Below are 18,452 nucleotides of genomic sequence, written 5' to 3' on the forward strand. Positions count from 1 at the left end.
TTAAGAGTCCATGTGTATGCCCAGATATCTAACGCAGATTTTTCATTTTACATTACTGCTATTGACAAACTTTCGTAAATTATAATGCAATGTGTTTTATTATAAGATTTTTATTTTCCACCTCTCGAAATATTTCTTTTATTTAAAAAAAAAAAATTTTGGGATTGTAGGTGCTTGTTAAAATAACTGTAATGTCATTGTAAATAAATAAACGCGTATTTTTATATTATACAAGATAAAAAAAGCGACTGAGCAAACTTCCCTGTAAAACTCCAGCTAGAATTTTACGCGGTATCAAGTGTTTATTATTTAGTAAACAATCTTCTACTTTTTAGGTATGAGCGAATTAAGTGTAGCAAATAGTCGGGGGTGTATTAAAATCTTTTTTTGTATAAAAAAATAAAATGCCCATACTGTTATTTATTAAAATTAGCGCATAAATGATCCGTTAAGCAATAATACAAAGTTAAGTGGTTTATGCGGAAGTTGAATTGTTATTAATTTTATTTCTCAGAGATATTTTTTTTTAACTTTTAAAATACATGATTTTAAGAGTTCTATTTTTGTCCATATATACTTTTGTTAAAAAATTGACCGTATTATTGTTGCTTTAAATTGGATAAAGTATTTACTCAAATTGCTACTTATGTTACTGTAATAAAATTTTCGGAATTTTTTTTATTACATATTGCGCCATTTTAAAATAATACACGTAATGTGTTTAACCGTCGCTTAGCATATTTTCATGCTGGTCCCTCGCAAAACGGAATGCCATGCCATGCATATATACACAGACAAGAATGCAACTTTCATAAAAATATGTCCTTTATTCGAGAGAGAGCACCACTCTAGAGGCATTAGCATTGCGTTGTTTGCACAGACCGTGATTTCGATTTATGACGTTGCCGAGTGCGAATAGTTTTCTTTGGCGAAAAGGAAATTTCTCATTATCTCCAACTCTGTGAAAGAGGAGTTATCCCACTGTATAGAGAACGTGCGGAGGCGCCGCGTGTGCAACATTACATCCCTTCTTATGTATCCACCCTTAATGTCGCAATCAAATATCCTTACTAGGCCGTTTTACTCCTAAGACAAAAGCGTGTATACTCTTTTAAGAAAAGAAAAGATAAACGAAAAATATATACGAGCACCTTAATAACGATAACTGATAAGAGGTACTTAAATCTGTTTATGTTATCATTAAATGTGTTGATTTTAAATAATATAGTATCGGCATAAATATGTATCGTTTAGCAAGAAATAACATAATATATATTTTTACTTACTAATTATAACGTTACAGTGAAGCTATTTTTTATGCGCAAAGCTCCTTTGTAAGGTATTATATCAAAGATTCGCGAGCTTGCGTTGCATTAAAAAATATATGAGAAAAAATTAAAAAAGATCTGCATTCTCTCAGCTTATTTTATTTTTCCGCATTACAGTTATAACAAGGACGTAGAACCGTTGCACGTTCTCGCATTATTCATATTTATTTTTATAAAATTGCGACAGCTATACGTGTCTTTTTAAAACATGGCTACTACTTCTCTGTCTCTTATGGCTTAAGACGATAAACAATAAAGAGCATCTTTACAGATTTAGTCTAAGCAATTATTATCTAGCATAAAAACTTACATTAAATGATATAAATATGTTTTTTTTACACTCGAAAGTACAACCCACAAATAAAATTGTGATAAGTGCAATACCGCAAATTTTATTACTCGAAGTTTAACAGTGTATTGAGTTTATTTGTAAATATATTTTTATATAATAAATTAATTAAACTGTTTTATTGTTTTCAGGTAATTAGGCCAGATAGATCAGAAAATTGGACACTTCAGATAAAATTTCCACAAGAAAGGGACGCCGGCATATACGAGTGTCAAGTCAACACAGAACCAAAAATGTCACTTGCCTTTAAGCTGAACGTCATCGGTGAGTACGCGATTTCAACCAAATAATTTATTGCCCGATTAAAACAGTTGAGAAAACACCTGTCGCGTTCAGCCAATTTGGCAAACGTTTATCGTTCCCTCTGCGAAATGACTTAATGGATCGTAATCCTAATTTCGATACATATATTTATATACGCATATATAATATTATATGCCGAATTTATTAAGCAATATAATTTTAACAGCCGCGTAAAGTATTATGCGAGATATATATTTTACGTTTGATAGAGTGCTTTCCGCAAAAAGAAAATATTTAATCGCCCATAAAAGCGTACCTTTATTGCCGCATAAGTATCGCGCGATTGAAAAAGAAAGTGATTGAATATAATGTACAATATTCAATATTTAACTCATTATAAACCGTTTAACCAAAAATAATATTATTTACTTAATAAATATTTACATAATATACTAAATCAATACTTATTCTCGAGATTTTTCATAGAAATAATAAATTTGTATAATTTTTTTGAATTTTTTTATACCGCTGAATAAGGAATGGTGGGTCCAGATGTTCTAAATATGCATGCTTGATTGAAAGCTTTTGAGATAAATATGTTTATGGTTTTTTCCTTATCTATACTTTGGTAGTCTATGAAAAATATTAGTAATCAGATAAAAAAAAACTGGTCTACCTTGAAATCGGCAGATTGAAAAAATATATGAGGGGTTTCCACAATGTTCAGCCATAAAATTTGCGAAATTAAATCTCGTTTTTTCAATAATACAATGACTTTTTTTCTTTATCTTGTTCGAAATATAAAATATGCTAAGTAGCAACGGCTGTTATTTATAATTTTCTTTATAATATTGATATAAATACAGAAGCCCGAAACTCTGTAATCAATTGAAGTAGATCGATCCGTCTTGGTCCTTCGATTATTCGTATCCTTTAAAATCATCAACTTATTGAAGTTTATTCTCCACATAAATAATATAAAGATATTCACAATAATATCTCCATTATCAAAATCACAAAATATGTTACATATACAAAATTGGGAAGTAAAATGCGAATTCTTATTTCTTAAGAAATAAAAAAACATCGAAAAACCAAAACATTTGTTTTGCTAAATGACGAATATTTAGTCATTTCATAATCACATATTTCTGATTATTTATTATTTCTGTTAAAAATAGATTTATTTTAAAATTGATATAAAAATAATATTGTATTATTATATTTTTAATATATGTAAACAATTATTCTTGTTTTCTTTTTGTAAAGCAAACACATTTATACATATTGAATAAATGGCATATTCTAATTTCTATGTTCATAAAATCTATATTTGTGTTTATGCAATATCTGAATTTTTTTCTTGAAATTTACATTTTTATGTCGCTTTTCAGACTAAGTACGCTTTGATATTAAATTTTATTTTATTACTCCTAATCTATCATTCCACCTTTCTGATAAAAAAATATTTATAAATAATAAATGATTAACTATATGAATAACTTATTTATTAAGAAAAATCGTAGCATTAGTTCAGCAGCTTAAAACATATTAAATATTTTAAACATCTAAAGTAAAGTGTTTGTATATTAAAATATTGAATTTACGTTTATTTTACCTTAAGTTAGCAAAATAAATTAATTTATAAAAAGAATAATTTTAAATAAAAAGTTCAATTTATAAATAAATCATAGTAGCATCATTTTATATTTGTATCATCATGCGATACCATGTCGAAAGCTTTTTCTGTATCTAACATTAAAAGGTCCGTACTCTTTTTCAAATTAAAATTAACTTATAGATGCTCACTCAAACTATTAATTTATTATGCTGTCGAGTGATTTGCGTGTACGAAATGATCGTTAGTAATTTTATTCTTCAATCTAAAATATTTTAAACTACAAAAATCTTTAAACAAGATTCAAGCTTCATTATTAAGATACATTTTATGCGGATTCTACGGGAAAAAATTATATTAAATTTAATTTATATTCATATATAAATTTTTGGGCAACAGCTGTGTATATAGTATATAAAATTATTTTTAGGAAAAAATATATTTAATAGAATTAAAAATTACCATTGAACACGTAAATGATTAAAACTTTGACACAATTAAGGACTGAGGGGATTCCAAAAATATTAATTCTCAGTAATTCAGAATAAAAGATGAGTTGTTATCTTCACGACGGATACGCAGAAGAGAGCGAAAAAAAGTAATTAAAAACAATAGAAATTACAATAAATTACCAATTTAATATCGCATCCCCATTTTTTGTGTGCGCGCGTCAAATTTTCTCGATGGGGAGGGTATGGGAAAAGGCACAAACGCCATTCATTTTTCACGACAGTACGAAAAAACAAAGAGCCTTTCACTCCAGCCCTGAATATCTGCCGTTAAAGCGGATGGGAAATAATTAAAAAGGATCTTTTTAATAATTTTGCGTTTTACATTTATTTATATCGCGAAGAGATAACAGTAATTTTAATTACTTCTATTCTTTAGCGTTAAATTAATGTATATTATAACCAGAGTGAGTTTGAAATATTTTAAATTGAAATAATTATAAGGGCAGAATAAATATTCGTTTAATTACCAATTTTTATATTAGGATGTGTATCAGTAATGAATAAATTTTTGCTTGAAAATATTTTATTGTATTGTTTATTTTTTATATTGAGAATCACTACATTTTGATCTAATAAAAATGAGAAAATAAAACAGTAGGTACTGCAAATTACTAAATAATTCAATTTTAATTTATTTTTTAAGTTTATCCTAGAATTCTAAACTGCTTATGAAAAATTTTTAATTAAATCTCAAACGGAAATCTCTAGTATATAAAAATATTTGGTTGTATTAATAACTACGACCTAATAAATATTTTATTTTATTTTTAAATACACACACGTAAAAAAATTATGGTAAATTATATTTTTTACGATTAAACGTAAATATTGCGCCGTTCAAAATCGCCTTTATTTAATATAAATTCCATCTTTTTTATTGCTTAAAATACAATTTTTATGACTTAATAAAATATGTTCTTATTGAAATTGACAAAGACATTCTGTTCAGTCTTATTTATTTAAGCCCAAAAATATTATTGGATTGGATTGCCGATAAACAATTTTTTAGATGACTATTTTGTGACATTCAAAAGAAATAAAATTTTATTAATTTTATGCGTTCTTATGGCTTACTATTAAATTTATCAAAAAATGCTCACAAATCAATGGATTAATCTCGTAAGTTATAATAATATTATAATGATTTTAAGTAATCTACTCCTTGAGTACCTATACCAAAAGTGCCTTTGTGGCAAAAGATTTTTTCTTAAATGCGCGATTTTACCTGCGCTTTCTCTTTTTCACTTTAAATCCGTGAGAAGCGACACTTTTCTTAATTTATGGAAATCTTTCGTCACCCGAAGGGTTTTGAGGTATTTCAATAAAACTCTTACAAGCGCTCGGAAATTTTCTTGGCTCGATTCGGCGACCGCAAAACTCTACTTATCGCAGGTGCTATCCACCGCAATACACTTAATCTCTAATGAAATTTTTAATAAATGTACAAGTCGCCTACTTTCACTTTTAATTCGATTTTCCTAAATGAATATACCATTTCGGAGTTAATTTCATTCTGGAAACGTATTATTTTATAATGTGCCTTTTTTAATAATTAGCATTTTAATGTTTTCCTCTTTATCTTTGTATAATGAAAAATAATTTTATCCGCTTTAAGAAAAATATTCTTATAAACAAATTAAGCAATATATAAATAACTACGGGCGGATCTAAGCGTGAAAGTAAAAAATAAAATTATTTTATATATATTGTAAATATATTGTAACGGTCAACACTCGAGTGGTCCGAGATTGTGATATACCTACCACAAAAATAACCTGTGAGATGTAAGATATGTCCTAGAATTTAAAAGATGTTCAAATTACGAAATATATTTTCTTCTCAAAGCGGTTGTTCTTAGTTTGGCGTACGTTCTTATAAGTAACGTATGCAAAATTCTGAACATACAAAAGTGACTTAAATATAAGAGAGAAATTATGTGTTGAGACTATATTTTCTTTGGGGTCCTAATACGCAATTATGCTATACTTTAAAAAATTGAATATAAAATAAATTACATTAATATATCTGCGGGAAAAATGTTTAGGGTGGGACGACTTATTTCTCCACAGGGTTATGTAAATATGTTTTAAACAGATGGTATTCAGTATAATCGCTGTTGCTAGCTTAATCATAAAAATATATTTAATATCAGTTAGTGGTTCTTAACAGACTAACTATAATATATACTATGAACATAGATGCACTAAAATTTAGTATTTTTTACTTATGTGTAGTTATTATAGCATAAAATTAAATACACATACGAACTTTATTGTTAATGATATGATTCTGGTTTAGTTGATTATACAAAAAATGGCAGTGTTTTTTAATTGTAGCGATTAATATTCGACTGTAAAGTTTTAATACCGGTATAAAAAAGGTGTGTTATATATTATTTTTATCGCTCTATTTTAAATGACTTAAAGTAAAAACTGTAAATTACTGTAATTATATTATACTACACCAGGCAGGCGTATGTTAATAAAAGTCTTATGAACTGCTTTAATATTATTATTTTGCCTTAGCTTATTAACGTGCTTATTCTCTTCAATGCATGGTATTAGTTAACTTGATTCAAACCTAAAAATAAATACTAATTACAGCTTTTATGTATTATTTTAATTGTTCGATTTAGTTCTGTATACAACACATATTTCACTAAAACACTTAATAAAATCACTAGATTTTACTGCATCTAAATATTGTTAAATAACAAATTATTTATCATATTTTTTTATGACTTATAATAAAATATTTATTAAAAGCGATTGCGCTTTTTTGCAGTATTTCCACATATCCATAAGAAAGCACAGAGAGCAATTTCAGAGTCAAAATCCACCTGCATAATCATGATTAGTCGTCGATTTGCCTGATCTCTTTTATCTGCGGATGATGCGATCCGAAGGCACAGACAATGGCGGTTGATCATTCAACTTAGCCATTTCACCTGAACGGTGTGAAATTTTACGAGGCGAAACTGCACGCGGGCCACGTACATATCCCTCTTCGCTTAACGCGACTCTGTAGATTTCCTTTATTTCATTTCAAGACATAAAAGTGAGAAATGGGAAAACAATACCGAGTGGAAATAAAAAATTGTTACAGTTGGCGGCGATGAGGCGAGATCGAGCGAGGGGGCGACCCGATTCTGGGGGCGACCCTCAAGTATACCACTGACAAAAACCGACAAAGCCTTGATGAAAATGAAAGCCCTACGTGAATACACTTTTGACGAGAAGATTTTTCGTCTTCGACCACCTCCCTTCTCCCTGCACCCATCTTCCCCTTTCTGCTTAAAATTCTCGCCAGCTGAATCGTTTAACGTTTTGAAGCATTCTGTATTAAATTAATACAAATGTATGATTCAAAATTTATATTATTAGGTTGCTAGAAAAATAATTGCAGTTTATGACTCAGCGAAGCAACATTAGTGCTATTAGAATCGACACAGTTTTGATTATTTAATTCATTTATTCCATTAAAGAGTTTTAGAGTTGGTTAAAGTAAAATATAGTTCTGCAAAAATCATTGATTAAATAGCAACTGAAATAAAATTTACTAAACAATGCAACTTTTTTCTTACAATTCTGATGCGTATGCTATGATAACCTAACAAATTTTAAATACTAGATAATTATAAAAATACATATATGGTATTTTTGTATAAATAAAAAAGGATTTACTAGCATTTTTATGTTATTTCATTTAAATGAATTAGTGATTTGCATAGCATTTTCCTTCTTGTTTTTCCGAAATAATCGTTAATATGCCCTCTGAATTAAGACAAATTGTACAGCTGGGTAAAACCACCACAATTGGTAATAAATAATTCAGTACTACATACAATATATCCATAATTTTATTTTTATTTTTAATTTAGTCAATAAAAATAAAATTTTATTCTTACAAAATAATGCAAAACCGAAGAAAAATGACGTGAATTAAGATGGAAATTCTACTATATTCTGTATTTTCTTTCGATTTTTCTCTAATCAACTATACTTTTTTTGCACAAAATAATCACACGCAAAAAAGATATTTTTCAAATTAAATTTTTTTGGTTTCAATGACACTAGTATAGTTATAAGTTTAATTTTTTTTTTAAAATGACGCTTTTTTAAACTTACAACTCGTTGTATAAATACACGATATCTTTAATATAGATGTACCTGAGATTGGCATAATAAATCAATTAAAAAAATATAAGCTCTCTTCTTTATAGTGTATTTTTAAAATATACCATTAACGTAAAAAATGTTATTTAGTCATTCTGTAGAATGTTGAGTATGCAAATACCTAAATTGAATTTAGATCCCAACGTTTTAGATTTAATTACGTTTTACTGTGCTAATAATGAAATTAGTATTGGATTTAGGCAATTTAAGCGCTAGGCATGGATTAGTAAACGAGGAGGCTGGTTAATTATTGGGTCTGATGCAATTTCGAGCGGCTTCGTCGATAAAGTCAACATATTAACTATCGTATAATATTTTTTTTTTTTTAATAATGTCAACGAATGGTTATTTATGTTTCTGTTTTATTGCGTTATTTAAATTCTGATATTTAAGCAATGAATTCTAATGAGAAAGGGCATAACTTTCTCGGTGCAAAGTTCAACCGAGGAACGCTGGGTATTTACAGCTAATTTAAAAACAGCTAGTTAGCTGCGTTCATGTAATGTTTCCAAAGTACTAATACACACTGTTTTACATTTAATTGCTTACCATTTACATTTTGCAGCTCGTTTATCTCTCGTTTTCGCCGTTCGTTTAATTTCGTATTAATCATTCGCAACTTAAAATTTGAAGTGCGACGTCTGTTTAAAATGAAAAATACAGCGCGCGGCGGCGATTTGTCATTTTAGGGCTGTCTGGGAAAATTTTCCAAATTAATGAATCCGGCATTGTCCAAAGAGTGAGGAAGAGCGAACGAGCGAGGGGCCACGCGGTCAGAATAAGACGAATAAAAAGACAATATCTGAGGGACGAGTCAAGGGTGGAAAAGTTTTCTATCTGCGAGCCGTCGGCTTACACGCGACAGCCAAGTTCCAACAACGAGTGAAAAGAAAATGCTCCACTGACGTAGAATAATATGAAATTAATTCAAAGCGGGCCCGCCGCTGATAACCGAAATCATTTATCACAAAAATGCTACATGTTACTAAGCATATATAGTTAATATACAGGATAGACATAAAAACGAACAAATTTTTATAAACGCAAATCTCAAATAGCTTAAATGCTATTAAAATAATTAATTTTTTAAATATGAGGAACATTAAATAAGTTTTGGTTCATATATACTTTTAAATTAGTTAGTATCACTGCCGTGTGAAAAATAAAATTATAAATACGACAATTAAAATATTATCAAATATTTTATCGGTGTGCCTCAGACAACGATAGAGGTATAATAAAACGGTACAACAACAGCAAAAGTACATAATAACTATATTATGTAAAGTAGCATGCTTAATCGTGCTGTATAAATTTTTTCTTTGTCTACAATTTACAACATGTAACCCATAGGTTATCTGTATAATTAGAAACCAGAATGAAATTGAGATTATATCAGAGAAAACTCAACGCTTTTATGTGTAGATTTAATTAATTTTATTTTTAATTTGTCATATAATAACACGTTAGGTTAATTTAAACGAATTTAAAGTGTTTATTTTAAGTGTCTTTAAAGGACTAGTGGACTAGATCAAATTTCTGAAGATTTTTAAAGTCTATTACAATTCCAAGCCCGTACTTAAAAGCTATAAATTTTTAAACTTAGACAAATTTCTGAACTTTTTTAATAAAGTATTAAATCGAAAAACTCAATTTGTGACATTTGCTCAAAAAAAAAATCTGCCGATTTTAGAGGTTTTTTATAAAAAAAAATCAATGATTTTCAATGTTTCATTGATTTGATTTATTTTACTTTTTTTTGTATTATTATTTTTATAAAAATATTTTAACGCCTTTCTATTGTTAAATCACGATCATTTATTTGACATATTTTGTATATATAATATTCAGCTTTTGTAAAAAAAAATATTTATAACTCAGAATCTCTCAATGTTTTTTATAAATAAAAATAAAATATTTTTTAATATGCTTATATATTTTGCACTCTTTAATTTACTGGTATTATTTTATATAAAAATCATTAACAATAAATCAAATGAAAAAAATATCTTATAAATATAATTTTAATTTTTTTAATTATGTATTTAAATATATAGCTATATGTTGTACTTAAAACCAGTGAAAGATCAATCGCCGTATTTGTACGGCGATACCTCTTAAAGGGTTCGCGTAATCTCTGTGTTAAAATAACTGATAACATATAAGAAATAATCTTTCATGTTCTAATTTATTGTATTTTTATAATATATTTACATGCATAAAAGTTCAATAATTGCTCTTAGCAAAATAATGTTACAAGTAACCGTAATATTATCAAAAATACTATAATTAAAGACTTACACAGGATTATAGTGAAATATTATACAGAAATAAAACGTGATAATAAAAAGTTTAACATTTTTTAACGAAGTATTTTTTCAATACATTGCAAAAACATACGTGTATTAAATGTATTGAAAAAATAAATTTTAAATTCACTTTATATAAATTTTAAATTTATTCTTATTGCAAGAATGTTTGTTGCTAAAGCAGCAAATTATTGCAAAAAATCCAATTTACTTGTAAAATTATATTTATTTATGAGTTTTTTTCTAGATGCGTAACAAATACAAGTCTAGCAATAATTGTAACAATTTATAAAACACGTCGTAGAAAACAAATTATGCTACCTGACTTATTATAAATTTGTCACACAATGAATTCCAGATAAAATATATTTCGTTAACTTATTTTTTGAAAGACTGTTTTTTATTTATTTGATCAAAAAATTCCAAAGTTATTTCAACATTAGGCTAGACAAATTACCAATTAATTCAAACCGCTCTCATAATCTTACATGTGAATGATAACTATGTGTTTGAAGATAATTACTGCGCATTTATTTGTGATAATTGCTTGTTTCCATACATATTACAAATACTTTGCTATTAAACCCATTCTGTACAGAAGTAACCAAGTCTAGATTGTTGGCCTTGTGAGATGAAATATTCAATTGGTTGTTCGGACTATTGTGGATTGGGAAAGGGACTGGAATGAATATTGATATGGGACTGCGGCCGTTAACCGGACTTGTTCTTGTGGAAATTGATTTAATTTTAATGGCTGCCTTTATTGTTGTGCCAAGACAAAGGCATCCGTTAAACAATAACTGGAATGCGAATTTATTACGCAAAAATATTTTGAAGAAAGCGACCGATTTTAATTTTGATCATTAGGCGGTTTTACTAATATGTTAATTAGTGCAATTTATTGCTTCAAAGGCTTCATGAAAATAATTAAGTTAAAATATTAGTCGAATATATTTCTTTATTATAAAAGCTTAAGACACATACATATATATATTATTTTTCAGAGTTTTTAAATTACTAATAAGCTTTTTACTGAGTGTAAAATATGTTACGCTTATAAGTGTTGTGTTGCTCGATAATATTTGTTGGTTATTTTGACGAACACTAATTTTAGCTTCATCAAAATAACACAAAAACTATCACGTACCTACGCTTTATCAATTTACGCTTTTGCGAATTTATTTTATGGTCCGTACTCAAATAACAAAATCCATTTATAAAACGTACTTTATTCGTCCATATCTCTACACGTTTATTTTAAACGTACTGATCTGAACCTATCGGCTTTTAACAACGAGAGAAACCTGAAATTGCATAAAAATATCTGAGCTTTCAATAATAAGTAATTTCATATTTATTCTATAAATCAATTATTATTATGTAATGAATATTTTGATTAAATTTCACAGTTTTTAGTTTACATTTATACATGAAAAAAATATAAACATAAAATACCTAAGCACACGCGTTCTACTCGCTAATTAAATTAGCATGAGGTCTCAAATTAAATAGGGTAAATATATCTTATTTAAACCAAAACATCTTACTTTAAACTATAACTTTTATTTGATAATTTCTGCTATGATTTTTTAAACTTTTCTCTTAATTTTATTAAAGGTTTTACGTATTTTTTCTTACTATTTTACTTTTCTTTATTTTATAATTTATTTATAAATAAATAAATACTTCAAGATAGTTTTAAAAGCTAGCACCCCCAATATAAAATAACTGAATTATGTATATTTTAATTTTTATAAAAAACAACAATATTAATATTACGCAATATATTGATTGGGCAGATATTTTTTTATAAACACAACAAAATTATAGCAGTTTTATAATTAGACTGTTACGAAAATATTTTTAATTAATTTAAGTGTTTGATAACAAAATATTTTTATTTACTCTACATTGATTTCTTAATATAAATGTCACTATAACATAATTCAAATACAATGAATTGCCACAAGATTTTTTAATTTTTAATTTTATGTCTAAGTAATATAAGCTCAATTTTAATAAATTAGTTACACCCCCGTAATATAGTGTCTAAAGAATAATTAAATAACGATTATTGTAATCAGTAAGTGATAACCAATCACATTATTTTTGCATCACATTCTTCAAAGTAAACGCCCATTAGTGAAAACAAGAACCATATAGATTTTTTACAGCGATCATTAATCGTTCGAAAAACAATGGCAATGGATGCAAGGTTTAAACTATTACCCCTGAGTGTGTGTCTGAGCATCTACAAAAGTTAAATTTAAATGCTGCGGTGAAAGGTTATTCTTAATGGCATTAAAAGTTTGTGGTTATTGTGCAATACTGGGTGTCCTGTACTTTTTTTTTGCAAAAAAAATATTTTATTGTTTAAACCTAAAATTAGCGTTTACGTTTTAGGTATCTCTATTTCATTGATAGCACATTGTTATTTTCTTGATATTAAAATTTAAATTTAAAATCCACATAAATAATTTATATATTTTTATATTATTATATTACAATAATTAATGTGAAATTAAAATGCCTAATTAAACAAATAAATTTATTTAATATTTAAAAAGTATTTATAAGGTATACTTCATATATTTAGTTATTTATCTTAGCTTTTATTGCATAATAGCATCTTGTCATTAAGTTCCATGTAAAAAAAAACATTTTTTTTGGGACTCAGAGAGCGTCAATTGATGAAAATAAAAAAAGCTTTTGTTTTATTCAGGTCTAGTCACTTACATGTTTACCATTGCTCTATAGCTTTATTGTAGCAAAGTGGATGTTTATTTTAGTCGCTAAGATATCCAAAAGTTTGAATATTCATTATTGGTAACTTATAATTGGGTTATCAGCAGTTTATATCGGGAACAGTATGGCTCTGAGGACATCTGAGTATGCTCTTAACATATCTACATTTGTTAAGAACATATAGTCATGACCTATTCATATTTAATTTTTTACTTTTTACGCGTCTCTGTGAAACTGAACAGCGTTGAGCTTTACGATTATTTATCGATTATTAAAATAGTTCGATACAACACATGCAAAACAAAACTTTTAAGTCTTATTGTATTTTTTCTTGTCGTTGGAACCTCGCGTGATTGATACATGCTCGTAAAAGGTCAGAAGCGAATTCAGCATGATTTCGCATACCGAGATACCGAGATTGGTGTTTCGCGTGTCTCTGGATATGACTTTTCACGGTTGGATCGTCGGAATGCAATTAGTGCGCGTTATTGCGGTCGGCACTAATATCAGAAATTTTCGGTATTCGCTTTCGCGTTCGAGGGTCGCACGCGTCCAGGATTCGCCTCCGGGTCCAAGCTGAGGGTCAAACGAGGGTAGGGCAATTTGTGTTTCTGCAACTCATTACGCTCGCATAGCAGTGTGAAACTATTCTTCGGACGAATCGTCTAAACTGGCGCGTGAAACTGGGTTTATAGCGTTAAGAGGAAAGTTTGTGGCGAAGCATAGAATTAAAGCAACAAATGATTTATATCTTGTAATGTGATTTCCCTTGTGATCAATATGCTTGGTTTGAAAATAGATTAAAGTAAATATATCTTCATTAATTATTTCAGAGTTACACAAGGTATTTTAGCTGAATATTCTTATCGTATATAAGATACGTTCTTAATATAAAACAGATCAATATCTTTTAATGTAGAAGTGGTTACATATTGGTGTGTTTTAATTTTGTATTATGCGAATTTTTTACTGTTTTTGCTGCCATAGAAGAACCAATATTGTGTTAAAAGTATATGTATGTTACAATAAAAGGCTTGAATAATATTATTTATTGATTTATTTTTCATGTATTATTATGTAAAAATGTTTGCTAGTGGCTTTTTATTAGATTTTAATATTAGCACTATGTAGTATTTTTATTTTAATTGCCTGTTTCTGTATAAATCACTTGACAACACATCAACTTATATGCGCTAATTTTAATATAAAAAAGCGGGCCTTTTATTGCTGAATATTGAAAAAGTTTTTGACACGGTATGGCATAACGGTTTGATTTGTAAACTATATAAATATAAAACACCCGATTATCTGCTTTGCTTAATACACTCATACCTGAAAAGTAATATCTATGTCATTTCAATACATAATGAACACTAGAAATTGCAAATATTTTCAGCTAGAGTTTATATTACATATATACTAACATTAAAGCAATTGCAAATAAATTATATAATTCTTTTTAAATCAATAAAGCATAAAATTAAAATCAACCGAATTAAAACATAAGCACAAAACGTAACCAAATTCTGTAACATCCTTTCAAAAAAGAACAGGGCAGTAATGTAAATGGAAAACCAGCGTAAAATACCTGGTTTTATACCTGGACTCAAAGCTTTAATTAATAAACATATTTTATATCTTCGCTTTATAAAGGGCTTGACACCATTGCGGCCCGTAGACCGATATTTAAAATAAAATAAAAAAAATAAACTTATAATATATAAACAAGTAATTAGACCTATTTTAAAACATACCTGCTCGGTGTAGAGTATAACCAGTAAAACTATTTTTTCTAAATTGCAAGTTATTCAAAATAAAGCTACAAAAATATGTTATAATACACCATTTCATACTTATTTCATAATAAAGCAAATTAGCCTTTAAATACCAAAAAAAATTATATGTATTTGAAGGCTATTTTGATTTTTTTGAAATTAGTATAAAATGGTGTATTGTAATAGGAAAAGCGGAATGTAATGATAATTTTTAAAGGGACGATTTTGAAATTAGCTTGTCGCCGGCTGTTGCCGAGTTAACACGTAAGATTTGATCTTGTTTTGTAGCTCTGTTAGTCTACTTTTGTTAATACTAAGTAGGATTTTTTACCCTATAGAAAAAATGTCAAGGCCAGAAATCGAGGAGACCCATTTGCGTTATTATATGCTATTTTTGTTCGATCAAGGAAAGAAAGCAAAAGAAGCCACTCAAATCATCTATGAAATTTATGGAGACGTATTGCATCTTCAAAAATGTCACAGGTGGTTTAGAAAATTTAAAAGTGGTGATAGGGGTTGAAAAATGCCCCCAAATCGGGAAGACCTATAAAATTAGACGATGACGTGTTAAAATCAGCAGTGGAAGTGGATCCCCGAAAAACCATCAAGGAATTGTCAGATGAGCTTGGCTGTCCTTGGACGACCGTTAAAGACCATCTCAAGCGCACTGGAAAAAAACACAGACAAAGAATTTGGGTACCGCACGAACTTTCACAAACGGCCATTGAGCAGCGAATTACCATATGTTCGTCGCTATTGTCTAGGCACGAAACGGCATCATTTCTGAGAAGGATCGTTACAAGCGATGAGAAGTGGATCCTATACAACAATCCAAAGAAAAAAATCAATGGCTTTCTAAAAACGAAGTACTTATACCTACCCCTAAACCCTCATTGACCTTAAAAAAGGTCCTTCTTTGTGTTTGGTGGGACATGATTGGCGTCATCCATTAAGAGTTATTAAAATCTGGTCAAACAATTACCGCAGAGGTCTACTGTGGTCAATTAGTCAGAATGAAAGCGGAGCTGTTGAAAAATCGTTCAGTTTTGGTCAACAATCAAAGGCGAATTTTGCAGCACGACAATGCCAGACGCAGGATCACGCAGGAAAAAATCAGGGAGCTTGATTTTGAAGTTTTACAGCATCCCCCATGTTTCCCCGATATCGCACCCTCTGACTACCATCTTTTCAGATCTTTAGAGCATTCCCTTAAAAATAAAAATTTTAATTCATTTGACAGTATCGAAAATCACATAGAATCATTCTTTAACGAAAAACCTGCAGAGTTCTATAAGAAAGGGATTGAAAAGCTGCCTGATCGTTGGAAAAAAGTAATAGAAAACAATGGAAAATATTTTACTGATTAAAATTGTGTTTATATTTTTTTTATTAATTTTTTTATATGTGAAAAAAAATATCATTACTTTCCGCTTTTCCAATATAATATATTTATAGCGTTATTTTATAAAAAAATATAGTATACGATACTGCCATAAACCAGCACGGTAGATCAGTGGCATAGTCAATGACTAATACTTGATAGATCTGTGCTGGAATCTTTTGTGTATTACAATTTTTAACGTATCTGGAAAATCGGAATTAATGATTATTATATATTTATAGTTCCGATCCATCGTCAAAGATTGGGTTCTCCTAAATTTTCTTAACCTCATAAATTAATATCATGATGAATAATTAAAAAGTATAAAAGTCACTACTAAAGAATATTATGTTTGTATAAAAAATGTATTAATGGTTACACTTGACAGTCATTAAAAAGCGACAAAAAAGTATAAAAAGCCGTCAATCAAATAAATAACTTTACTAAAAAGTGTCAGATCAGACTCTATTAAAGCAAATCAATTAATATTGACTTTATAAATAAAAGTTTAGACAGCAAACCAATACCAATAAAGTTGGAATGGCAAAGTCTGAAGGATCTGGAGTCTCGAAAATTTCTCCGTATTTTTAGTTATAAAAATGCGCTATATTAAAAAAACGCCACTAGCTCCAAAGTGACATTTATTTATAGTAAATCAAAACCCCTAATTATTTACATGGTTATAACTTACTTTTAGCTATTCATTATATTTAATTGTAGGAACAATGAAGTATAAGATATATTTCTACTCATCTATATTAATAAAATATTAGTAATGATTTGTTTTTTTTTTAATAATTCTAAATATCACACAAACTCTAGATACACATATTTCATTTATCTTATTAATTTATATCTTCAATCTAGACAAGCATAATTTAGCGGTTTACTAAACCGCGATTTGATCCCCAGCGCACAAGTGACGAAATTGCGTCTTGTCGCATTATACGTATTTATGAACGTTCGTGTATTGCGCGCTTTACAATTTATTATTCAGATATCCAATTTAGCAGAAAGTGTGCAACCCTTCCGGGTAAAGTTTCACCTGATAGATTTTCTGGCACATCGCCGAGCATATTTTCGACGGGCAAGTTTGTTCGATTCAGCGTTATGCTATTTAACTCGGCTCGCAATTAGTTCCGCTATAATTTTGGATACGGTATTGGAATACGCTTCGCAGTTTTGCTAATGTGCATATACGCGTATACACGTTCCAACGAATACAAAACTATACAAACTGTTCGTACATATGCTATTAATAATTCCAGGAATACGTGCCGTTGTACTTTTAATACTAAAAACTATGTATAACTAGAAAACGTAAAACTGTAAATACTGATTAATTGAAAATGAAATGTGTTATGATTATTTGCTTAAAAATATTTTAAAAACTCCTCTCATTATCATCTATATTGCAAAATATTTTTTCATGGGTTGCCCAAAATATCTGTGTATTAAGAACTTCAACACATGAACATCATATAACTGACAGTGAAAATGATTTATAAAGCTTAAAGTGGATACTGTTAATTTACATTATTATAAAAATATTATAATATTTCATAATATTTAAATAAATATTGAATAGCAAACGCTGGTTTACAACCTTTGCTTTATTTACAAAGCGTACATTGTAGAGCATTTATTCATACGGATTACTGCTGTACTGTTATTATTTAGTGGTGAATAAATTTCCAATAAGTCAGGGGAATCGCTGCCTAAAATCTTGAGGCATATATCAATGTTGACAATTTTCGTCAATTATTTTTCGAGTTTTTTGTAAAATACGACACACGCTCGATAGCACATAAATTAAAGGCTCTGATCGTGAATTGATTTTTTTCACTTTCCGATGAAATGAAAAATTATATATTGATACAAAATAAAATATATATCATTGAGCTTTTTGGAGAGGTCATAAATTTTTATGTTGAATCGAAACCCGTTTCGCGATAACACATACTAATACCAAGTGACGGTTAACAAATTCCACGCACATTCGTATACCGACGCGTCT

At 28.5% G+C, this 18,452-nt stretch overlaps 1 protein-coding gene across 1 annotated transcript in view; it reads left to right on the plus strand.

Annotated features, from left to right (window-relative positions):
* LOC148226501 (zwei Ig domain protein zig-8-like) overlaps positions 1 to 18,452 on the plus strand; it is a 301,938-nt gene that overhangs the window by 274,190 nt on the left and 9,296 nt on the right. Inside the window, exon 5 of the mRNA XM_088203567.1 lies at positions 1,809 to 1,941. Coding sequence (XP_088059693.1) covers positions 1,809 to 1,941 — 133 coding nt within the window. The remainder of the gene's footprint in view (positions 1 to 1,808; positions 1,942 to 18,452) is intronic.

This window comes from Plectrocnemia conspersa, unplaced genomic scaffold (genome assembly GCF_051122295.1).
Source record: "Plectrocnemia conspersa isolate PC_06_02 unplaced genomic scaffold, ASM5112229v1 ptg000014l, whole genome shotgun sequence".
NCBI lineage: Eukaryota > Metazoa > Arthropoda > Insecta > Trichoptera > Polycentropodidae > Plectrocnemia > Plectrocnemia conspersa.